The sequence below is a fragment of the Homarus americanus genome, unplaced genomic scaffold (assembly GCF_018991925.1).
Source record: "Homarus americanus isolate GMGI-L3 unplaced genomic scaffold, GMGI_Hamer_2.0 scaffold24260, whole genome shotgun sequence".
Classification (NCBI taxonomy): Eukaryota; Metazoa; Arthropoda; class Malacostraca; order Decapoda; family Nephropidae; genus Homarus; species Homarus americanus.
Genome location: NW_024721079.1, coordinates 7,596,958 through 7,623,300, shown reverse-complemented (window position 1 = coordinate 7,623,300; position 26,343 = coordinate 7,596,958). Strand labels below are relative to the sequence as shown.

The window sequence follows — 26,343 nt, the reverse complement described above, 5'->3', positions numbered from 1 at the left end:
AACGAGTATTTGACACCTCTCCCTGCATGTAACCTCTCTCTGTCTCCCCGACCAATTCTCACCTCTTACCCATCACTCCCTCCCTCAACACTTGCACACATGATACTAAACAGTCCTCTCCCTCACTGCCTTAAACACATGTTGTTGTAATGTATTTCAAGACATCAATAACCGATATCCTTAAGCTCGTACCCTCTAAAAATCAAATTATATACTAGACATCACCCAAGAAAAATAACGAAAATTTATCTCTCTATTTGTCAAAGAAATTAGGTAGGAAACCCATATTGAACATAATCTAACATCACTTAAAACCCGACTGATGTTTATAAACCTAACCAATGCTCCACTAACTACAAATTCCAGTATATGTCCGAAAACACGAATAAAAAAAAGTAAAACTAAAAAATAAAAAGCGGAAAAAATTCGTCCAAATGGTTTGAAAATGCAATCATGGAATCTAAAAATTTACATAATGAAAAAAAAAATTGCTCTACGATGGAAATTTGTCATTCCGTTTTAACATGGGTGCGACGGACGGACTTGTGGCAACCAATAAGCTGGTGCATATACTCACCAAGGCATAACAATCACTACAAATAGGGGTAAGAAACAGCTCCCAATAAATAATAAAGTCATTAATATATAATATAATTATTCAAATGAAATATGAACAATCGATACTAACTATTACTAATAACTCGGTACTTATAATAATAATAATAATTAAAGAAACATTTAGGAATACTACTAATATTAATGATAACAACAAGAATAACGATCAATAATAGTAATAATAATAATTTGTCAGGACCAACTGTTAAAAAGAAATAAATGTATCTTCTATCAATACATATCCAGGTAGCTTCAGCAGGTGCCACAGATAGCGCTCCTCAGGGTCTAATATCACAGGTTGATACGCAATATAACCCGAAGGTGGTGGAAGTTCTGGGTGGGTGGTAGTGGGGAGGTGATGGGGAGGGAGGAAGACAGGAAGGGAGGGTGGGAGGTGAAGGAGGGAGGGGTGGAAGTGATGAGGAGGGAGGGAAAGAGGTGATGGGGAGGTAGAGAGCGAGGTAACGGGGAGGGAGGTGGAAGAGGAGGGGGTAGGGAGGGAGGTGATGAGGAGGGAGGAGGGGTGTGTGGGAAGGATACCCAATATTTGCAAATTTTTAAGATCGAGGAAATTTTCACGTGCAAATAAACTTCTTCGTAAGAGTTTAAAGCTTCAGTGTTTGAATGACCACTGTGTGTGTATAAATAAAATATAATATACTGTATCATACTCGCTATATATTGTACATTAAAATAAATAACATCCCAAACTGTTATCGTTGTTATAAAAGTACAGCTTGTTTATCACCCAATAGATAACACGCTATCAGGAAATTTTAGCTCGTCTATCATAAACTATAAAATATCATAGGCTGTGCTAAGCTATACTGTGTGCCTGAATCAATATTTCCTTTTTATAACCATGTTCTGTATGTGGTGATTTTGTTTTAATCCGTATTTCAAGAATAAATATTTCATAATTTCAGTAGTCCTTTACGGGGATGGCTGAAAAGTTAATGAATTTACAGAAATTTTACCGAATTTAAAGGAAATGTTCTGGGGGTATTTGTTACAGTATACTAGGATAATTCCAAGTGATAATTATGAATGTTAATTAACTTATAGACCAAAGAAAATGGTGAAATACGTTTAGTTACTGGAATTCTACCCCATCCTCTTTCACCCTGGAGGATCCAATATTTGTGGCAACGTTTATTGGTGCACTGAAGTGGCAAGTTTTAAATTTAATAGTCCGTAATCTCGCCTAGTCAACAACGTGGGAGACTGCCTGACGAAAACACTTGGTGACGTCATCGCAACCTTTCGTTAAATTTTATTGTCAGAATGCGGAAAAAAAATTATGGTGGAACAATTGACTCTTGGTAAATGGAGTGAGATATTGAAGTTAATTAAGTTGGATTGATAAAGGTACTGTAAGTTGTAACAGCTAGGCAGGTAGTATACGCTTTTTCTGATACACAACTCTTCCCTTACCCTCACACGTGTGTGTGTGTGTGTGTATAAGCAGAGCTAGTAACAAGACACACAACACAACTGTAATTAAACAAAGAAACGATTCCCAGCCTCATCTTGTCAATGTGGCCGGAAACGTCACCAAACTGAAGCGTCTTTTATACAACACGACCTAGAATTTACATTATTTAGTATTTACATCTTATGAATGAAAGCTGATTATTACACATGAATGACGGAATTCCATTATATTGAAAGATAGTTATTGCTTTTCATTCACTTAGGGTCTTAAGTATAGGCTATTATACAAAGTTTTTTATTTATTTTAATTCTTTGGAGATTGGAGAGACCGCACTGTTGATGATCTATGAATGTTTTAATATAACTCTGAGTGTTATTACGGTCAGAGAGCAAGACGAGGGTGAGAGTAGTGAAGATAGATGAAGGTGTTGGTGAGCGGGCGGGCGGGCGGGTGTAACGGCTGAACGCTCACATTAAGCCATAAACAGGAAATAAGCTCTTGACGAAGTGACAGAAAGAATTAATGTTGGTTTTCAAACCTTTTCACTCATTCCTCTTTGCATAACATCAATTCAGTGTTATTTTTCTCTTAACTTTATTAAAAAATAATGGTATATAATAATGGAAATGTCTTATCATTCGCTATTGTTTTAATGTTCTTCTGTCGTTCAATAACTAAAAGCTTTAGGGTGTATTTCCTAATGATTTCGTTTTATGTTATATCACTTTTTAAAACTAACAAATAATGAAATGGTGAATACAGTCCGTTAAGGGTTTTGATATGAATTTTCAACACTATTGTTTCGTACAGTAACGTAAAACAGCAACGAGAAGCCTCAGTTATAGGGACATAAACGTGTGTTAAATATTATGATCAAAGAGACAACGAGATATTGTTGAAATAACTCTGGCTGGTGAAGTACTCCAATTAAAAAATAAATAAATAAATACAAAATAGCAACAACATTAAAAGAGACGAAGGATCGTAAATTAAATCTGTTAGTTAAGTCAGTATTAACACTTCTGCCTCTCGGTGCAGAATCTCCTACAATAGCATGTTACATGCAAGAGTATTGTCACCAAAATTATCAGAGAAAAAAAAAATATTTATAAGCCGTGGTCTGAAGCGATGCTGTTACGATATTTTAAAAATTATTTATAATTATCTGGACTGGGTTTTTTAACACGGAAGGTTATGACTGGCCCTCTGGCAAATCAAGACAATTTTATATAACAGTGAAATCCAATATGGCGTCGCCTGTAATTTCCTTGTTTGTGCAATGATCATATTTTAATTCTTTGGTATACGTGGGAATAAAGTTATTAGTGTATCTCTATTCTTTGAGGAAAATTTTTATTTCTATACTTTGTGGGAAATTGTTATAATTTCTAAACTTACAGGGAAATGAATTTGTTATTTATCTACTTGGCCGGAAATAATGTTGTGAATTCTATCCTCATTATCGTACGTTCAGAACTTAATTAACTTGGCCTGGTATATACTGCAATTTATGAGACCAATGAAGCGAGATTTATTCCTGTAGTCCTGGCCACTCACTCGCTGTTGAAGAGAGTAAGATAACACATATGTCCTTTACAAACATACACTCCTCCAACACGCAGTTATAAAGTATTGCCTTCCGTACTACGCTTCAACAACTAGGCTACGGTCTTTAAATATTCTGGGTTAGTTTATAAACACCAAATTATCAAACAACAATAATGACCTTGAAATGTTACGCTTGACGGCCAAAAATCGGCATAGAGATCATTAGCTGCATAACGAAAACTTGCCCCAAATTTATATACTGTACAGTCATGAGGCTATAGGGATTATGCGAACAGGCGGTCAGTACCTTATGAGTTTTCCTCCTCCTCATAAGAAGCCTTTTACTTTGAGATTTTATGGTAAATATTACACCATGAAACAAACACTACCCAGTTTACATTTAAGCAAATTTCCATTATCTCTTTTTTTTAATTAAACTGTCATATCCAGTTACAACAGCCCCCCCCCCCCCTTACTTAATTCACGGGAACAGCTAAACCAAATATATTCAAGAGTGAATCTAAATCTACTGCATTTAGAACAATGGTATTTTTAGTTATAATAATAATAGTACTAATAACAACAACAATACTACTATGGTAATAATAATATAAAGCGGGTAATAGTATAGTAACAATGGGTCATGTCTCGCCTACGATATTACCAACTCGCCTATGATATTACCAACGTCTATTTTTCAGTTCGTTCCTAAAATTCCACTCTTGTTCACTTCCTCTCCACTCGTTTCAACACACCTACAGTAACCCAGAAGAACCATTAGGACATGAGCAAGATTCTCAAAGATTCGTTTCCCCAAGTTCATTACATTCCGCTCGTAACTTGGGATAAGACACGGCCGCCGGTTACTCCTAGTTAAGACAATGCAATTTCAGCCTTAACTTCATTTACTTTTCGTGTCGTAATTAAAGAATTATATAAGAGTTTTGGTGTAGTGGGGAGAAATTTAACGTATTTAACCTAATCTAACCTAACGTAACCAAACCAAGCCTAACCAAACTTAACCTAAACAAATTTAACCTAATCAAACCTAGCTAAACAAGAGCATATTATTTTGCATCACCTGAATATTAGCTTCCCTGGTTTATTTCAGCTGATGATTAACACCCTAACGCTACGGTGGGGGGGGGGGCGTTATGGTTGTAAAACTTAAGGTGAGATGAACTGGGTTTAAGTTACGTTAGTATTAGGATAGCATTAGAGTGGTTAATTATAAGGTGAATTAAGCTGGGATAGTCTTAGGTGAAATGAGCAGGGTTAGGTTAAGTTAGGTTAGCGTTAGGGTGGTTAATCTTAAGGTGAAAGAAGCTGGGGTAATCTTAGGTGATCCGTGATTTTTTCTTGTGACCAGTCAGCCAGGTGTAACGCCAATTCTGACCTGACGAATAATAAAAAAAAAATGCGGGTGAGGAATTCTTTTTTACTTGTAGCTGAATGTAACAATCATGGGGTGCAGCAGGCAAGAGGATATAGCACTCAGCTCCTGATCTAACTGTCGCTGATTACAGAATGGACCACCTAACTTAAAGCCTCGAATGCATCGCCAGCCACACTGACTCCATGTATACTGGACGCTAGATAATTACTGTGCTATATCTACTTTTAGTCCTCACACAAATATAAAAACTCTGACATTCCTGTTTTTGTAAACAATTAAAGAGAAACACACACGTACCGCAAAAACTGCCACTCTTGTTCCTTATACGAAGATTTAAAAAACACAAGCGCTGGCTAAATATCAAACACAGACATTGAACCCCCAAAATACATAAATATCTAGATTGACTTTATATCGCCTCCCTAGATGTTGTCCCAACCTCTGCAGTTACGGAAGAACAAGGGTCACCGTGGATCGATCATAAGTTGCGTAATAAGGAATGCTAGGTACGCGGAACTGAGGCACAATGAGGACCCACAACAGGGATCCGAGAGCGCGGGAGAAAAAAAATAATACCCTCAGTGAATCAGTCAGTCCGTCAAAGCGTTCACGAGGTAACTAATAAACTACAGAACTCAACTGACGATCCGGGTACAGGAGTGACTTATACCGTACAGTATGCATAACACCCTCCACTACCATGACAACGCGCGGTAAACACTGTGTACAGTAAGTGAGGGAGAGAGAGTGCTTCACCCCTCCCCGCTGATAACACCCGGTACTGATACAACCTTATCTTTTACTGGTATATGAACTTGTTTTTTACCGGCAACTTATTAAGAACATAAGAATGGAGGAAACTGCAGCGGGCCTATTGGCCCATACTGGGCAGTCCCATTTACACCCAACCCCTATTGCTCATATATCCATCCAACCTATGTTTGAAGCTATCCAGCATATTCGAGTTAATGATGATATTTGGTAACTTGTTCCACTCATCCACTACTCTTTCCAAACCAATGTTTACCTATTTCGCGCCTAAATCCAAATTTGTCTAATTTAAAACCATTGTTACGAGTTCGCTCCTGGTTGGATAGTTTGAGTACCTTTGTAATGTCCCCTTTGTTCAGCCCTGACTTTCATTTATACACCTCGATCATATCGCCCCTCACTCTACGTCTCTCGAGGGAGTGCAAATTAAGAAGCTTTAACCTGTCTCTGTACTCAAGGTTCCTAATGCCCGGGATTACTCTTGTCATTCTTCTGTGAATTCTTTCCAAGGATTCTATATCCGTTCTGTAATACGGTGACCAGAATTGAACTGCTTAATCCAAGTGGGATCTCACAAGCGCAAGATACAGTTTTAAGATGACCTCGCTAGTCTTGTAACTAACACTCCCTTGTATAAACCCAAGTACTCTATTAGCCTTGTTTCGAGCAAATACACATTGTTTACTTGGCTTAAGATTCCTACTTATCATTACTCCTAAATCTTTCTCGCAGTCGGATTTCTCAATAACATCGTTGTTCATCTGGTATCTGGTTTCCCTGTTTAATCTCCTATACTGAGTACTTTACATTTGTTCACACTGAATCTCATCTGCCATTTTTCAGACCATTCGAAAAATTTGCTTACATCTTCCTGTAGTTTTGCTGAGTCATCGTCAGATTTAATTACACCTCCTATTTTAGTGTCATCAGCAAATTTACTTATGTTGCTGTCTACACCGATATCTATGTCGTTCATGTATATAATAAATAATAATGGTCCAAGTACTGAGCCTTGGGGAACTCCACTAGTGACATTGCTCCAATGGGATTTAGTGCCGTTAGTGCTCACTCGCTGTTTCCTGTCCTGTAACCACGCCCTAATCCATTTTAGAATATCTCCTTTAATGCCATGAGCCTCCACTTTTCTTATTAGTCTTTCGTGGGGGGGGCTCTTTTTCGAAGGCTTTGCTAAAGTCGAGATATACCACATCATAATTGTGCCCCTCGTCCACTGATTCGAAAACAGATGAAAAGAATGTTAGTAGATTAGGTAGGCATGAACGCCCTCTTGTGAAGCCAAGTTGGGAATCATTGATCAACTTGTGCTTCTCTAGGTGATTTTGAATAGTTTAAAATGATTGCTTCCAGTAATTTGCCTACAATTAGTCGGTAGTTAGAGGATAGTGATCTATCTCCCGTCTTGAAAATCGGTATTACATTCGCTATCCTCCAGGATTCTGGTACAGGTTGACAATCCCTTATCCGAAATCCTTGGGGCCAGAGGAATTTCGGATTAAGGAATTTTTCGGTTTTCAGAATTTTTTTTTCTTTTAATGTGTATTAGCCCACCCGGGCATAGATCTCTGACCCACATCAGGGCCTGGGGGGCGAAAATATAATAAAAATTATAATAATAATAATAATAATAATAATAATAATAATAATAATAATAATAATAATTCATAGGTCTAGGTCGTGTTTCTCACTTTTGATCTTTTTTTCATTCTTGTATTTCTTTATTATTATTATTATTATTATTTTATTATTACAATACTCCTGTATTATTGTTATTTTTATTAATTTTATTATTAAATATTATTATTATTAATGTTATCATATTATTTTATTTTGGTGTATTTTTATTAAAAATGTTATTTACTATGAATAATTATTATTATAATTATTATTACTATTACATTTTCGCCCCCCAGACCCTGATGTGGGTCAATGATCTATGCCCGGGTGGGCTAATCCATGTAAAAAAAAAAAAGCCCCACAAAAAAACTTTCGGTTTTCAGAGCTTTTCGGAATTTCGGATAAAGGTTTGTCAACCTGTACTACACCCGTTTTTAAGGACATGTTAAACAACTTTACTAAGGGCATACTAAGCTCTTCCTTACATTCCTTTAATACTCTGGCAAATATCTCATCGGGACCTGGTGACTTATTAGGCTTTAGTTTGTCTATTTGCTTACTAACATCGTTACTAGTCACTACTATCTCGCTTAATTTATTTTCTTCACTATCCCTATATAGAGTTGGTGCCACAGGTATCATATTTAAATTTTAGGTGGTGAAAACTGTTGAAAAATATTTATTCAGATTATTGCTCATTTCTCTGTCGTTATCAGTTAGCTCGCCGGTATCTGACTATATTGGTCCAATCTTTTCTCATGTTTTAGTTTGATACATTTGATAGAATCCCTTGGAGTTTGCCTTCGCCTCCCTTGCTATCTTCAGTTCATTATTCCTCTTTGCTTTTCTTATCTCGGTCTTAACCCTACCTGCCAATACCTTATAATAATCTCGGAGGTAGACTTCACCACGATTTATTCTCCTACCCATAGCCTTCCTTTGTCCAATAATATTCTTTAAATAATCATTTATCCATTTAAAGTCAGTGTTGTTTGATCTGAGTTTTCTGAACGGTATGTTCTGCCTTTGTGCATTAAGTAACTCATTATTTAAATTGATTATTTAAATTGTTGTGGAAATCGGCAACCTCAGACCTCGTTATCAGGTCTCCCGGTAAGGTGAGGTCGCCCTCTGTGGGTACATTGTGAGAGGTCACCTCAGGTGAGGTAATGTAGTTCACCCCCAAGCGTGATACCCCTTCTCTCAGCTGCCTCTTCAAACTATCAAAGTTTACCCTTTTGAAATCTGGGACTTTAGTGGAATTTTGCTTGCGGCTGCCCTGCAATTCTAGCTAGAATCTAATTTCTTTGTGATCGCTGTTAGCAAGTTCGTTCCCTACCTCGACATTACTAATGAGGTTTTCTCTGTTTTGCAGACCTAAATAGAGTATATTATTACCCCGGGTGGGTTCGGTTATATATTGGCTTAGGAAACAGTCCTGGATTGTTTCAAGAAAATCCTCTGATTCTGAGTTACCCGTAAGGTCAATCCAATCTATTTGGCTAAAGTTAAAGTCGCCAACTACAGTATACAGACTTTGCTATGTATGGAAGCCCTGCGCATTTCATCCCAAATAAGTCGCTCATTAATTATATCAAGATTAGGAGGTCCATACATTACTCCTGTGATTATTTTTTCCCTACCATCGATTAGTTCTATCCAAATTGTTTTTGTATTCCGTTCTGTTTTTATTACCTTATTTATTTCACACTTCAGATTATCCCTGACAAAGATTGCTACTCCCCCTCCTTTCCTAATCTGCCTATCGGTATGGAATAATTTGTAACCTGCAATTTGGTATTCGACAGGTAACTCACGTGAGTCTAGGTTTATCCATGTTTCGGTGAATGCTATTATATCGATTTTTTCGGTACATGCCAACGCCCTGATTTCATCTATTTTGTTTCTCATACTTCTACTGTTTGTGTAGTAGACATTTAAGTTAGTCGTATTCTGAGTCCTCTCTTTGTCGCGTTTATGTTTTAACTCCCTGCTTAATTTAGTTTTGCCATAATTCCTAGCACTATTTCCATGTAACCTTTCACTTTGTTTACCCGCTCCCACTGCAGTCTCCTTCACCCCCGTGCTCATATGTTCTCTTAGCAGTTTAAAGACATCTTTTGAACTGCCCTCTCGAGAGAACCAGCCAGGGTTTTCAACCCTTCCCTAGACAGATGCACCCCATCCCTAGCATAAAGGTCCCTTCTGCCGTAAAAGTTGTCCCAGTTGTCAATGAATAGGACTGATATAATGATTTACTTCTAGCGGAAACTGATAAATGGTTTATCTCTGGTGGAAATAAGAACTGATAGTAAATGAGCTACATCTGCATTTATATCATAGGTTAAATTTATAATTTTTTTTGTGGAGGCACCTCACACACACACACACACACACACACACACACACACACACACACACACACACACAGTACAATAAAACCCCAACTATTGTTTAATATTCTATCCATTTTTTTGTATTTTCCTTGCCATCTGTGTATTATAACAAGGATATAAATTATATATAAAGACGCACGGAGGAAGCAAAACAAAATTTAAACCAGAAGATTATTGTCCCTCCAGCTTATTTCACCTTAAGATAAATGACCATAACGTTACCTGGACGAGTTAGGTTAGGTCCAGTCAGGTGAGGTTAAGTTAGTTTTAAGGTATTTAACTTAATGATTAGACACACCAGATGATTAAATACCCTAATGCTACCTGGGGGAAGGAGAATTAGGTTAGGTTAACGATAGTGATGATTATTCTTCAGGTAAAAAATAAAACTAGGATGCCTAAGTTTCACCTGATTACAATGTGACTAAATATAGCTGTAACTAATATAAAGTTCCCAAACTAATTGAAAAAAAAATCTGGTTTCATTATTTACAAATATGGCTCCGTTATCTCGAGATGTACATAAACAACAACAAAAAATAAAGAAACAAACAGTACTGTATAAAACCAGTCCATGATATACATACTGAATCATCTCATTAATTTTTTTCAGTGTTTATACTTCACACATTTGCATCGTACCCTTGATTTATTTTCCGAGCTCTATATAATTTTAATAAACGCACTAAACAATGTTGGTGTTAGTTAGCCTTTCGTTATAGTCCGTCTCCCATGCGCTGTGTATTGTATTGTTTACATTGTTCTTTTGTTCACCAGCTTGATGAGTTCCTGGTATGAAATATGGCGCAGTTTATTAACAAAATCCAGCGTAGATAACAAGGACGGTTACGCTAACAAAATTCCTCACAGTTTTACCCAAACAGAATCCAGTGATTTGCTCAAACCAAATCCGGCGCAGTTAACTTTAAGGTCGTTTACTTTAACAGACAAAACCTGGCGCAGTTTACTCGAACAAAATGCATCCCAGTTTACGCAAACCAAATCCTGAGCAATTTCCTCTCGGGACGTTTACTTTTAACAAAATCTTGAGCAGTTTAATCTAACAATATCAAGCGTAGTTAACTTCTGACGTTTCCTTTATCAAAATCCAGCACAGTTTCCACTCAGGGTTTTTACATTAACATATCCAATAAAAGGATGTATAGTACGTTTGATTAGTGGTCCAACTTTGACTGTCAGCTCCTGGTGTAAGAATGATCTAACTCTTACTGTCAGAACTATAGTTACGAGGAATATTATACGCGTGAATTAATGTGTGTGTGTGTTTATGTGAATGTACTATGTAACTATGGCGACCTGTGGTGTAATAATGGTCAGCTTGCTCCCCCTAGCAAGCGAGCGGTCCCGGGTTTGATCCCTGGGCAGGGTGAAACTATGGGCAAAGTTCTTTACGCCATTTGCCTCTGTCTACCCAGCAGTAATTGGGGACCTGGATGTTAATCGATTTGCCAGTGCAGTTGGCGAGTTGTCCGGTCTTCTCGGACTATTCCTTGACACTGGGTCATGCAACGCGTTAACTTAGGGCGTGGTTGTTGTGTTGGCGACAGCTTCTACACCTTAAACAAATTCACGCCTAGGTGGCCCTTGGGCCGGTCATCCTCGTTACACGAGGGCAACCAGTATTATGTATGTGTACTGTAAGTATATGAGCGTCCGTTTGTGTTTGTTTTTGTGTGTTTGTGTAAGTGTTGTGTTGTGTTTGAGGGGAGGGGAGGGGAGAGGAGGTGGTGACGACAATAAACACATCGATCTGTTCCTCCATGTTTGTGTAAATAATGACCTCAATTCCGCACACTACTACTATTACTGCTGCTGGTGGCAGTGGTGGTGGTGGCCGGCCAGGCTGGTTGCTGCTAGCATATACAGTAGAGTCAAAGCCTCCGTTTTCTATTGAGTGTTCACGCGTGGGAAATGACAGTTTTATTGGAGTCATGTCAAGAAGGTATTGTGTGGGACCAGAGAAGGCGACAGGATCTGATATCTTATTCACAGGTAATTGAGGGTGTGACCCCTTTTTTGTGGGGAAAGGGGGGTCGAGAGGATGATGTTGTATCAGTTATGAATGTTTTCAAATTAATAAGACATCTCTAATATCTTATTTAATCATATTCCCTTACCTACAAAACCACCCACCTTCTCCTTCCTCTTCCTCCAGGTGTCCAGACTCAACCTAAGATTGGACAGAGGCAGAGTTGACACGATACGAGTTGAGGATATCAAGAGCAAGAAATGAGGATAAGGAGTATCTTCAACAAGTTTTCAGGGCTGTGAGTATGGCAAAGGGCACAGTTTAGTAGAGTAGATGTTCAGTTGTTAATTCTTATTACTTCCTCTATTGTATTACCATTAAGACTACATCATAATGACGGCACACATAATGGGTATGGTGCGCACAATAAGCTAGGTGATGTCCCCGGAAAAATTAAAAATCAAATTAATTCGCTATACTGTACACTGTGTAGAGTGATCATTTTCTGGTGTTATGCTTTACGCCCGGGATGACAGTTCACCCTCACAGCACAGCACAGCACAGTACAGTGCCCGACTCTCAGAGGGTCGTCACTCGCCACCAACATGCTCCACTGAGAGACAATGATCGTTTGTCGACGGCACACCACAGGACATTGACCATCCAGGGGTGTGGTGTGTTGTGGTGAGCGGTGTTGTATGCTCACCGTGTTACAGTGCCAAATACATACACATAAACATACGTACATACATAGGTATAACAATGAACACAACTTGAGTATAAATAAAAGCAAATGTGTACAGACCAACGCAATATCTTTTAAATGCATGACGAGTTCACAAGAGATGTGTACACACTGTACACATAAAAGCCAGCGTTCATAACTCCAGTAAATATGCACATTATGATTAACTTGGCGTCCTTTGTTATGTAACTCGTACAACAGACCACATCTACGTTAACTATGTATGGGTTGTATAAAAGTATAGGCATCGTAGGCAGATTATTTCACCTAAAGATGCACCACGCTAACCTAACCTAAACTAACCAAACCTAACCTAAACTAACCAAACCTAACCTAAACACCCTAGCGTTAACCTAAACACCCTAACGCTAGCCTAACCTAAACTAACCAAACCTAACCTAAACACCCTAACGCTAACCTAACCTAAACTAACCAAACCTAACCTAAACACCCTAACGCTAGCCTAACCTAAACTAACCAAACCTAACCTAAACACCCTAACGCTAGCCTAACCTAAACTAACCAAACCTAACCTAAACAACCTAACTAACCTAAACACCCTAACGCTAGCCTAACCTAAACTAACCAAACCTAACCTAAACACCCTAACGCTAGCCTAACCTAAACTAACCAAACCTAACCTAAACACCCTAACGTTAACCTAGCCTAACCTAAACTAACCAAACCTAACCTAAACACCCTAACGCTAGCCTAACCTAAACTAACCAAACCTAACCTAAACACCCTAACGCTAGCCCTAACCTAAACTAACCAAACCTAACCTAAACAACCAAACCCTAACCTAAACACCCTAACGCTAGCTAACCTAAACTAACCAAACCTAACCTAAACACCCTAACGCTAAAACCTAAACTAACCAAACCTAACCTAAACACCCTAACGCTAGCCTAACCTAAACTAACACCCTAAAACCTAAACTAGCAACCCTAACGCTAAACTAACCCAAACCTAAAAACACCCTAACGTTAACCTAAACAACTAGCCTAACCTAAACTAACCAAACCCTAAACCTAACCTAAACTAACCAAACCTAACCTAAACACCCTAACGCTAGCCTAACCTAAACTAACCAAACCTAACCTAAACACCCTAACGTTAACCTAAACACCCTAACGCTAGCCTAACCTAAACTAACCAAACCTAACCTAAACACCCTAACGTTAACCTAATCTCATCCACCCAAATAGTATTGGGGTGGTTAATCTTCAGATGATCGCAGCCATGTGTGGGTCATATTTAATGGGTTAAACGCGAGTGCAGGGCCCGTATGTAGGGTGAAACATGTGGGTCATAGAGACGGGTTATGGTATTGTGCAGCAGTGAGGTGGAGACTTAATTTTTCCAGCTGCTGAGTGAGTCTTTTATTATCCAGCTGCTGAGTGAGTCTTTATTATCCAGCTGCTGAGTGAGTCTTTTATTATCCAGCTGCTGAGTGAGTCTTTTATTATCCAGCTGCTGAGTGAATCTTTTATTATCCAGCTGCTGATTGAGTCTTTATTATCCAGCTGCTGAGTGAATCTTTTATTATCCAGCTGCTGATTGAGTCTTTATTATCCAGCTGCTGATTGAGTCTTTTATTATCCAGCTGCTGATTGAGTCTTTATTATCCGGCTGCTGAGTGAGTCTTTTATTATCCAGCTGTTGATTGAGTCTTTTATTATCCAGCTGTTGATTGAGTCTTTATTATCCAGCTGCTGATTGAGTCTTTATTATCCAGCTGCTGATTGAGTCTTTATTAGCCAGGTGCTAAGTGAGTCTTTAACCAGCTGAGGGAGGTCTTCATACCTGAGGGGTCTTTAAAGTGTCGTTAATCATCTTAATGAACAATCAGACAAAGTGGCAACTGGCCGGAGGTAAACAGACTCTCACGACGCGATCAATAATAACACCTGGGCAACGCTGCTGACCAATTAGCGAGATCACAGGAGAACGTCATGGAGAGTCGACAACCAATCACAATTTTTTAAACGAATTCCCCAGCTTGTTTATTACATGTCTGACACACACGTAGACACAAACAGACCGACAGACATAAACACAGTCACATACATACATACATACACACACACGCACGCACAGAGATAGATAGATAGATACACACACATAAACAAGCAAACAATCACACACACACACACACACACACACACACACACACACATGATAAAACCATAGACTAACAGTATATATAATTAGGGCAGATGGTTAGGTTAGGTTAGATTATGTTTGGTTAGGATAGGTTGGGTGAGATGAAGAGGAAGAAAAGAGGGGGAGGAAGTAGAGGAAGAGGGGGAAGAAAAGAGGAGGAGGTAGAAGAGGAAGAGAAGGAAGAAAAGGAGGAGGAGGTAGAAGAGGAAGAAAGGGAGAAGGATAAGCTAGATGAAGAGGAGGAGGAAGACAGGGAAGAAGAGGAGGAAGATAATAAGGGGAGGATGTAGAGGAAGAAGAGAAAGAAAATTAGAAGGAAAAGGAGGGTGAAGGAACACACAATTAACATCTATTAAACTTCAACCCTTTAAGTGTGACGCATCTGTTTAGCTCAGACCAACACCAGGGAATGATAAAACACACACACACACACACACTCACACACACACACACACACACACACACACACACACACTCACACACACACACACACACACACACACACACACACACACTCACACACACACACACACACACACACACACACACACACACACACACACACACACACACACACACACACACACACACACACACACACACACACACACACACACACACACACACACACACACACACACACACACACACACACACACACACACACACACACACACACACACACACACACACACACACACACACACACACACACACACACACACACACACACACACACACACACACACACACACACACTCACACACACACACACACACACACACACACACACACACACACACACACACACACACACACACACACACACACACACACACACACACACACACACACACACACACACACACACACACACACACACACACACACACACACACACACACACACACACGCGCACACACACACACACACACACACACACACACACACACACACACACACATTAACAAATACACACGGACGATTAATTAATTTCATTCACTCCAAATGAAAAAAAATGAATTGATACAGCAGGCAGGCGCATGTCAACTAGTGTAGTGTCATGTCAGCGGCGGTAGCCACACAGTCAACGCTCTATTTGTCACTCGCTATAAGATATACTTGGTATATCGCTTGAAGAATCTCCATCCCAGCTTATTTCACCTGAAGATTAACCATCCTAACGCTATTTGGGGGGATGAGGGTAAGGTAGGATAGGTGAGGTTAGGTTGTTGGCGACTAATGTTATTTGTAATTATAACTGTGCATGACTTGTGTATTTATTTCGATCATGTACCCTTAAAACAGTTAAATGTCGAGCCACAGTAATATAACATCATCACTCCAACAAATGTATCTTTCCTCTCAATCAAGTTAACTACCAACACAGATATGACCAACAGGTGTTCCAGGGAGGCAGGCGAGACGAGGTTGAATTAACTATCAACACCAGTCAAAAGTTGGACATTAGTTACCGCTCAATCCCGCCACCGAATAAAAATCTATCCTCCTGACCAACCTTTCACCGACCTGGTTCATTTCACAGTAAAATACAACACAATTGTATCCCACAGTTCAATAGTTTCATTAAAATACAAATACTGTATTACAAGTGCTTCTGTATTTTTTTTTTGTAGGGCGTACTTTTTATGACGTCATAGCAATCCCATTGTGCCAAGGTAAACAGTTTGTTTGTTGGGGGTAAATCGTGTTATATTCTCACTAGCCAGTTATTACGTGAGAATATACTGTATCCGACCGAGTTAGATTTTAACACGTATATGTAGCCTGCAGGTGTGTGTGTGTGTGTGTGTGACCGAGTAAGCTTTTAGCACGTACAGTATATATGTAGCACATGTACCCTGCAGGTGTGTGTGTGTGTGTATCCGACCGAGATAGATTTTAGCACGTACAGTATTATGTAGCCTACTGTGTGTGTGTGTGTGTGTGTGTCTCATGGTTAAATTAATATTATAATACGCTAAAATAATTTCCTGGAGTCTACTGTTTACATGTAGGTTCACAGATAATAAAAGACATACCGGTATAACATTAGAGGTGACTAACATGGTCATAGGTCTTCTGAAAAAGGTCAAAGGGCACGCGATAGTTTACAAGATGCCCGAATTAGCTCTGACCAGATGGTGACCTTGATCTCTGACCTACCAAGACCAAAAATAAATGGTCATGGAGGAAGAAAGAAAAAAATGAGCGTAAAGGGAATGACTCGAGGGGTTCAAAACTGAAACAGTGAGAGAGAGCATTAAAAAAGTTCCCGTGAGCTTAGTGAGAGAGAGAAAGAGCTCCAGTAGGCTTACAGAGAGATGAAAGGGTACGAGGTATATAAAGGGGAAGGAGAGAACCGGATAAAGATGGTGAGAGACAAAGAAGAAAAATAATACAGCATTTTGTTTTCACCTTTTCCAGTCTTTTACCAATATATTTAAGATGGCTGAAAACACACACACACACACACACCGGCAAGACCTAAATATAGCCGAGTCCGTAAGAATTTCTCCAGGTTAAAAAACATTATCCATAGAACACCTTAGTCGTACAAACACTGACAAAATAAATAAATCATGTACAGTAGCTAAAACAACTATCTATGCATGCTTTGTGGAAAACAATATGAGACCATGGGCGATCAATTTTGGTATATGATGGCTGTCACTAGTCACACTTAAAATTTCGGAGCATATCGACCCCCACCTGCACAGATAGTTGTTTTAGCTACTGTATATTAAGCAGCTTAAGGTATACGTAATATTTGTGTTAGTTATCATAAAAAAGTTATTATCGTCCAGTAAACTTATTAAATTAAACTTAACTTTCTACGACGGAAAAAAACATATCATCGCTTTTTTTAACGGCGATTCGAATAAGGACACTGCTTAATTTATTTTCTACGTCAGAGGTCAAACAAAGAGACAAAGAAGAATAAAAATATGATAAATAAAAAAAGAAGAAAGAGGCGAGGAAGATCAGGAGTGAGGAAGAGGAGGAGGGATAAAGAGTAAAGCGGTGAGTATTTGGTCAACAGTTGGCCTGCGCGTCACCACACTATCTGTTTAGGTCCTCTCTCTGTGCCTCAACACTACCCAATACTTAGTGACAGACCAATGACACGTTCATCATAATTCCATTGGGTAAAGTTGACGAATAATAACAGTGAGACGTTCTTGATAATTCTATTCAGCAAAGTAGACAGACACAAATGAGATTTAACATTAATTTTCTTTTTTAGATTTGCCCTGCTGAAGGAGGCTAGTTTATTGGGTACCCCTTTGAAGCCTTTAACTGGGTTCAGACGCAGTTAACGTTAGAGGTCAGTGACAGTTAACGTAATATCAGATTCAGTTAACGTCAGGATAGGTATATACAGTTAACGTCAGGTTAGGTACAACGAACACTCAACACTCCTCATCGCTCGACTTCCAGGAGCGTGTCAGTAGTCCCCGCCAACGTGGATTTAACCCAGCTTTTAATTATCTCTCAAAGGTGTTAAAGCACGGACAGTATGATGATATGGTAGAAATCTAAAATTACAACCTACGACTGAAATGGCGTCAACTCAACACACACATTCATTGAGCAAGAAAAACCCGGATACTATTTTACCCAGAATATTGAGATAAATCGATTTTCATAAAAATATATATATATATATGTGTGTGTGTGTGTGTGTGTGTGTGTGTGTGTGTGTGTGTGTGTGTGTGTGCGCGCGTGCGCGCGCGTAAAAGTTGGTGGTGGACTGAAATTTACCTTTTAGAATCCCCAAAGCTCTAATTATCCATCCTGTAATAAGCTGTTGAATTAAAATTAGATAAACGGCAAGTGTATTAGAAGAACTGCAATTTAAACTACTATTTAAGAATTATTTCATCACTAATACTGTGTTTGTCATTTGTTATGAAAGCCTGACAAGATTGATTCATTTTCTTCAACATGTTAGCATTAAAAAAGAAATAAAAAGGACGAAATGATTATTAATTTTATGACACATCTCAAGAATCATGAATTATTTTTGTTATAGGCGAATAATAGTTACGAAAAGTAATTGTAACTGTGTGTGTGTGTGTGTGTGTGTGTGTGTGTGTGTGTGTGTGTGTGTGTTTTAGACGTGATAATTGAGGCAGTTGATTACATTACTACATCGTATCATTAACAGCTACGCATTTCGATTTTTAACAAAATCATCTGAATCACCAAGACGGCAACAGTCAACAGTACAATAGTCTAAGTTGTGTTTGGACCGTTGTAGATGAGGCTGTCACGGCGCCACCCTCTGCCAGTTTATGTATAGTATTACACCTTCATTTATTTACACACATAAAAGTTACGTTTCGCAGCGCTTATCAAAAGTCCTAATTCCATACTTTATCCAATAGTGTCATCAAAGCTTCCACTCGTAATCAAAACGCACTGCGATTTTTTTTTTCAATAACAGTGGTGTACTGTAAGTAGGGATCGTTCTATCACACTTATCTATTTCAAAATTTCGGTGTAACTCGGGCACTCACTTAGCATCTAGGAATTTCAACAGCCAAGGTCTGGTTTCATTTGCTTAACCTTAACTGTACTAATGATTTTTTTTGGCATAGAAAAATATATTTTTTTATTAGCAGTAATCGGGTGTTGGAAAACGAAAAAAAATCGAGTGATAATGAAGGCCGTCTGGCAGTGGAGGGCTGCCGTGTATAGTTTAAACCTTTTGCTTCCATTTCCGCACTTATCATTTTAATCTGATCTACTGCCAGACGATTTTATTCAGCTTAGGATAACATCCCGCAGCCAAATGGATAAAATAAGGGTAAGTGAACCAACCAATCCCTCCTAAATCATGTAATCTGACATAACTAAACCAATATATATATATATATATATATATATATATATATATATATATATATATATATATATATATATATATATATATATATATATATATATATATATATAATATTCTCAGGACAGGTTTGGTTCGTTCTACTTAAGTTAAAAAAAGAGGTCAACTTATAGTGCCACACCGGTCTTTATTTGATATTAAAAATAGGTTTTTCCTATATATTTTGACGAGTTTCGAGCGAATTTTATTTTCATTTCCACCGAAAATCACTCTTCGTATGTTTGCTTAATAAAGATACATTTCTTCCTTCTTGCTTATAAATGATATACATTTTCACACTGTTCTGGGTGTTTACACTAGAGCTGCCTTGGAACACGGTGTCAGTTATAATAGTGCTTGCTCTACTCTAGTCCACTCCTGGGAGAGGCTACACTAACACTGGCAGGCATGTATGATGTACTGTACACCAAGCTCACAGTCACCATAGCAACCATGAATGCTTGTAAACACTCACGTTGATTCTGCGCTGTTGCTTAATGGTCATAACCACCCCACACCCGCTAACTTGTCTCTATTATGAGTCTGCACCGAGCCTAGTGCATGCAGTGTAGGGAAATGCACATAGGAATATTCTCTACGTGTAATAATGGTTTTAATAATAATTTCTATATTTGTGTAAATATCCCCACCCACACATTATTATTTCCATCCAAACTATATATTTTGAGATTTCTCTCGAGAATCAAGTCTCTTGGGAAAACTCAGATGCTTGTAACAAACGAGAGAGACGGACTAAATAAAAGCCACACTACTTCACTATATCTCTATCAACACATTACACGTTAGGCAAGAGGTCACGTTAAGAACAGCTGCTGTAGATTTATGCTGTAAACATTTGAAAGGGGATTCCTACACACTACTGCGTCACCACACGAGGTCCTCTGTGTGTGTGTGTGTGTGTGTGTGTGTGTGTGAAGGCGCTCTAAAATTTATAACCCGAGTTTTGATGGCGCTTGACCAACAGCCTGTCCAAACAATGGCTCGTTAATGTAATAACTCAGTCACTTCTCCCCACCACACCTCCAACTCAAGGATGTTTCCGTGAAGTGTAAACTGGGTGAATATTAAGCCAGAAGTCTCCGTGGACCGGCTATGATCTAGGTAAGTTTAAGGTGGATTAAGAAAGTTATATTGGGTTAAGTTAGGGTGGGCTGGGTCAGGTTAGACTAGGTTAGGAAAATGAGCGAGGAGAAACTAGGTTTGGTAATACTGATTAAGTTACGTGTTGACAGTCGTGGTACGAATTATCAAAGATTCCTAAGTTACCGGCACTTCTTTCCCTTAACCAACATATAAATCAATCGCATGAAAGTTGCAGGAATAGGCGGCGGTTCAGTAACCAGTTGTTTCGGCAGCCCACAGTTTTTGTCTATATACAATACTGTATGTTGGTTATCGTCTCAGCCAATGTATGTACACTGCAGTACAGCTCTGTGTTCGTATATTTTCCACGTGAACTTTAATGCACAACTTTTCTTTGTCTGTCACTAGAATCTCTTATTCAGTACGATGAACTCTCATTCTCTAGGTTTAGTCATTTACTGTGCTCTAGTCATTCACTACAAGGTTACCCTCTCCCACGTGCCTTGCCTTTTAGTCATAACACTAAAACCTTATTAACTAAGGTGACCTCTCATTCACTAAGGAGGCTTATCTTTTACCCTACAATAACATCTCGTTCCCGGTACATGTTTTAACGTTTTAGCTTGAGTTGCAAGCTGAGCCGTGAAGCGCCACGGGTCTTGAAGGAGACGGATCAGTTGGTTTCCCCGTTTCCAAATCAGCAGCGGCTAATAATTTCGTTGTTAGTCATATTCATAACCTTAGATTATAATTAAAACCTTGTATTCTTGTAATATGTACTTTTTATTGCTACATTTTGCTTTAATTGCTAACTTGATTATAATTATCCTGTGTGAAAATTAAAGTGAGTAAAGTGTCACTAGACGGCACCTGTTTTGGGGTGAAGCGACTAACATGTTATTACACTACTAATTAAGTATGCACGGTCACGCGGGTCGGGAGTAATCAGATTTAAGACCAGTTTCCTTAGCTCAAAGGCCGACGAAGGGTTAATGCATACCTGTCGTGTACAAATCTCAATTGCATGAGAACAGAGGCACAGGTTACATCAGCTGGGTGTCCTGGTGACATTTCCGTACCACCCCAGCAGGAGACCTTCAGACCAGCCCGTGAAACAATATATTATACGTGGATTTGTATCGTCATTTGTCAACCAGCACACAACTAATATTTAATACTGGTCCTGTGAACTACCAAGGTTTTGATCGTGATATTCTTCTGTTCTGTTTCTCCAATTATTCTTTTCTTGTGTCCAAAACGTGTCATATATATATATATATATATATATATATATATATATATATATATATATATATATATATATATATATATATATATATATATATATATATTATATATATATATATATAAATTTTTTTTCAATAGCGTTAACGTTTTGCATAAACTCATTCAACATGCCATAAATAAATGTTTACCATATAAAAATCATGAAATCATGTAACTTTTAATTCCGATATGCTAATGTAGCTAAAATATATTCTAATTGTGCATGTTATAAGCACTCTTCATTTTCTATTTCTTTTTATAGAAGTAATCTATGGAGAGATTCTGCAGACAAAAAACATATTAATACTCAACTTTGTGCAATTACAATTTTTTACCTTTTCCTTGTACACTCAGTAAAAAAAAAATATTGTGCACCCTTGGCTTTGAAACCATCCTCAACGATCACTGCGACAGAAGCCGTGATGGGTGTTATCATATTTCTTGGCCTGGTGTGTTATATTGTATAACCCCGTAAAGGTGCAGAATAATCTTTTAGTAAGTGGCCAATGTATGAATTGTTTAGTAAAGACAATCAAAGTTGCCGCTATCCGCTACTGTAGTACCCAGTCGTGAGTGTGTGAAAAAGTTGAAAATTTACTTTTAAAAATACTCTTAAGATGATGAACATTAGTCGATACTACTTCACACACACTAATCACCTCTTACTAATGGTGCTTCATGTTACAATCAAACTCTACACTGACCTTAAACCCAATTAAATTAAAAATAAACTCGCTGTAGTGTAATAAATTATTGAACAGAGACGTATACAGCTATACGCTTACAAACATAACTGCCCTGTGACCCCAATAAGCTGTGTAAAATATACGCGAGTTCAGTAATCGTGAGGAAGAGGGGGGAAGTATAGGATAGGGGGACAGGATATTATGAACGAGTCCAGATTGTATTATTTGCAGGCGAACTTCAAGGACTTAACTTTGGCAATTTATGTACAAGTGAGTCTTCAAGATTCATATATACTTTGAATCCAGTTTTAAGTAACACAGTATATCTTACCTACAAAATATTGTCAAAAATGTTCCCTGGTTTTGTTATTCACTTGTTTCTATCTACAGTTAGCCAGCTCAGTGCACACCTTTCCTGATATGACTGATGGAATTCCTTGATGCGTGGGGGAATGCTCTAGCGGTGCAGCTAACCCGACCAATAGCAGATTCTCGGTAGCAGTGTTCCTTGGCCGTGGTGTGTGCGTGTCTATGCGGTGCGACGCGGTATGGTATGCCAAAGTTCACCTATGCTCGACTTCGGGTTTACATGAAACATAACGATTTTAGTTGCATGACTGAAGAGATAACATGGTCTAGACAAGCGGCTGCCACTTTACTACATAATTTACTTTTGTGTAGTTTGTCTAGGTAGTATTCAGGCCTGTATAGGAAGTATGCGAAGTGAAGTCATAAATAGTTATCAGTATTTAGCTTTTATTTACAAATGCATATTCTTTAAATTAAGTGAGCAAACTAAGATATACATAAAAAAATATAATGTTCAATAAATTCTTAAAGGTAAAGTCAAATACAAACATAATACCGTCAGCATCTCCACATATGTACACCAATAAAAACCTTCAAAACAAACAAACAAACAAACAAACAAACACAACACACACACACACACATATATTTGAATACCATGTGTGCGTACTACGGTATCGGTAACACACCACTAACATTGCTTGTGCATTTGACAGTAATTTGTTGAGCGTTTCAAAAGTTGGTGATGCACTCCAGTTTGTGTGTTAATATTTCGCCAGCATTTTGTTCATACTAGAACGTACAGAACACTAGAACGTACATAACATTAGAATGCACATAATACTAAAACGCACATACCATCACGAGAACGCACATACCATCATTAGAGCGTACATAACATTACAAGAACGCACATACCTTCACTAGAACGCACATTATACCATCACTATAACAATAATAATGGAAGTCCCTCGAAATCGAGAATGGCCGGCCCAAGGGCCTCCTAGGCGTGAATTTGTTAAGGTGTAGAAGCTGTCGCCAACACAACAACCACACCCCAAGTTAACGAGCTGCATGACCCAGTGTCAAGGAATAGTCCGAGAAGACTGGACAACTTGCCAACTGCAGTGGCTAACCATTACCCCAGAATACGATCCGCAAATCGATTAACATCCAGGTTCCTAATTACTGCTGGGTAGACAAGGCAAATGGAGCCAACAACTAGCCCGTAGTTTCACCCAGTTTCACCCTACCCGAGGATCGAACTCGGGTCCGCTCTCTTGCAAGGCGAGGATGCTGACCATTACACCACACACCAACGTCACGTTAATACCAATACTAGGACGCACATACCAACACTAGAACGCACATACCAACAATAAAATGTACATACCATCACTAGAACGCACATACCAACATTAGAATGTACATACCATCACTAGAACGCACATACCATTACTAGAACGTACATACCTACACTAGCCGCACATACCAACACTAGCCGCACATACCAACACTACTATAGAACGCACATACCCAACCTACAACGCACATACCAAACCTAGAACGTACATAACATCACTAGAACGTACACATAAGCGTTCAAAACGCACATATACTAAATTTTTGCATGTAAATGACAGTGGGCACATAGCATAAACAAACACACCGCCGAACCAAAACAAACACACACACACACACACACACACACACACACACACACACACACACACACACACACACACACACACACGTAAATAAAACACCCAGTAATCTGACAAGTTCATAATTAAAAGATGGTACATACAAGATATAAAAATATACCCATTTCTTCTTCTCCTCTAATACGGTATAGTCAGACAGACATACAGTACACTCACAAGATTTTATAGGCAAAGACAGGCACCATACGAATCCAGATATTTATTCAAACACGGTGCGAGAAGGCAAGCATTCATTCAAACACTTTCACATGCAGACAGACACGTATCCACACACACCATGATGACAAACAGACACTCAAGCACCATACTTTCAAACAGACTCGTTCAAATGTCACGAACAGAAACTTATTCAAACATTAAAAAAATAAAACAATAAAAATTTTCCATTAACCTTAACAAAAACAGAGACACTCAGTCAAGCATCACAAAAGTCGAATTAAACATCACTGAAGCAAAAATTGAGTCAAACATCAGATGCTTAAACATCACTCACTCAAATATCACGTGGGTAAACACATTCAGATCATCATCTCTGGAGGAAAGTCACTCAGGTACAGATCGCAGAGGGTAAACACGCAGGTGACCGTCAGACGAGCAGACAGACATTTAAGCCAAAACACCACAGAAGCAGACTAACTTGATAGTAACAGAGACAGTTGAGAGATGAGAGGTGTGGTAAAGATCAATAACACGCCAACCCTCACCCCGCCTCTTAGTCCTGCCCTCAACTTTACAATTATACGGTACAGCCTTAAACCTCCTGCTTCACCCTCCCCCCAACCCCCACTCCCCTTCCCCTTGCCACCCGCTACAACACGCCAACACAATATGCTACTCTTGCATGTTGTTGTGACGTCAGAGTGCCCATTAAAGGGGTGGTGGTTACTGCAACATGTTGAGACAGGTTGAGCCAGCTGGGAGGTCAACACCAGCATGGGTCATCACAGCTACTGCACAATATGAAGGTCTATACCTAATTATTTTTTTCTTCAATGTAATGGAAATGTACAATGATGATGCTCACGGGGTCTTTCAACATTATAGTTGTATCAGAAAGAAGCCGTGCACTCCAAAGATCCAAAAACCGAGAAAGAAAAATAAATTTTAAACTTCATTCCTGAAGGCATGGCCTATGAAGGAATCTGCATCGATTTCCGAGATAGGTTTCCATCGTCCAAGAAGAGCAGGTCACGTCTGGATTGGAGCGGCTCCAGCATCAACTAGAACCACAACTTTATCTCACCTCTGTCATCATCTTGGTCTACTGGGGGCGTAGACGTCACTGGGTGAGGTGTGTGTGTGATGTGTAGTCCGTCGGAGTCCTGGGTTGGTCCGTCACGGCGCCGGGAAGGTGACCATGCCGAGGATGAGGCTGCTGGAGACACTCCCCTCACCACTACCTCACGCACACTGAGTGACGCCGCTCCCCTCGCCCCATCCCCTTAGTTGGCGCACGCGGCAAATCCTTGTTTTTTTAGCAGATTACTGTAGGTGTTAGTGCTTTAATAGTGACGTCAGTGTGTGTGGACCCAATACTTCACCGTAAATGTGGTCAACAAATTAGAAGGAACAAAAAGCTGTGCAAATAACAAATATAAGTGTCAACTCATCTGGAAATATGTGGCAATGATAATGCGCACAAGCTTGT

The 26,343-nt window shown here is 38.9% G+C and overlaps 1 protein-coding gene across 1 annotated transcript in view; it reads right to left on the bottom strand.

Moving 5' to 3' along the window:
- The window catches only part of LOC121861516 (endothelin-converting enzyme homolog), a 132,179-nt gene extending 106,063 nt beyond the window's left edge, over window positions 1–26,116 (bottom strand). Inside the window, exon 1 of the mRNA XM_042359326.1 lies at window positions 25,939–26,116. Within this exon, the coding sequence (XP_042215260.1) occupies window positions 25,939–25,950 (12 nt within the window). The 5' untranslated portion in view covers window positions 25,951–26,116. The remainder of the gene's footprint in view (window positions 1–25,938) is intronic.
- Between the last annotated feature and the right edge of the window lie 227 nt (window positions 26,117–26,343).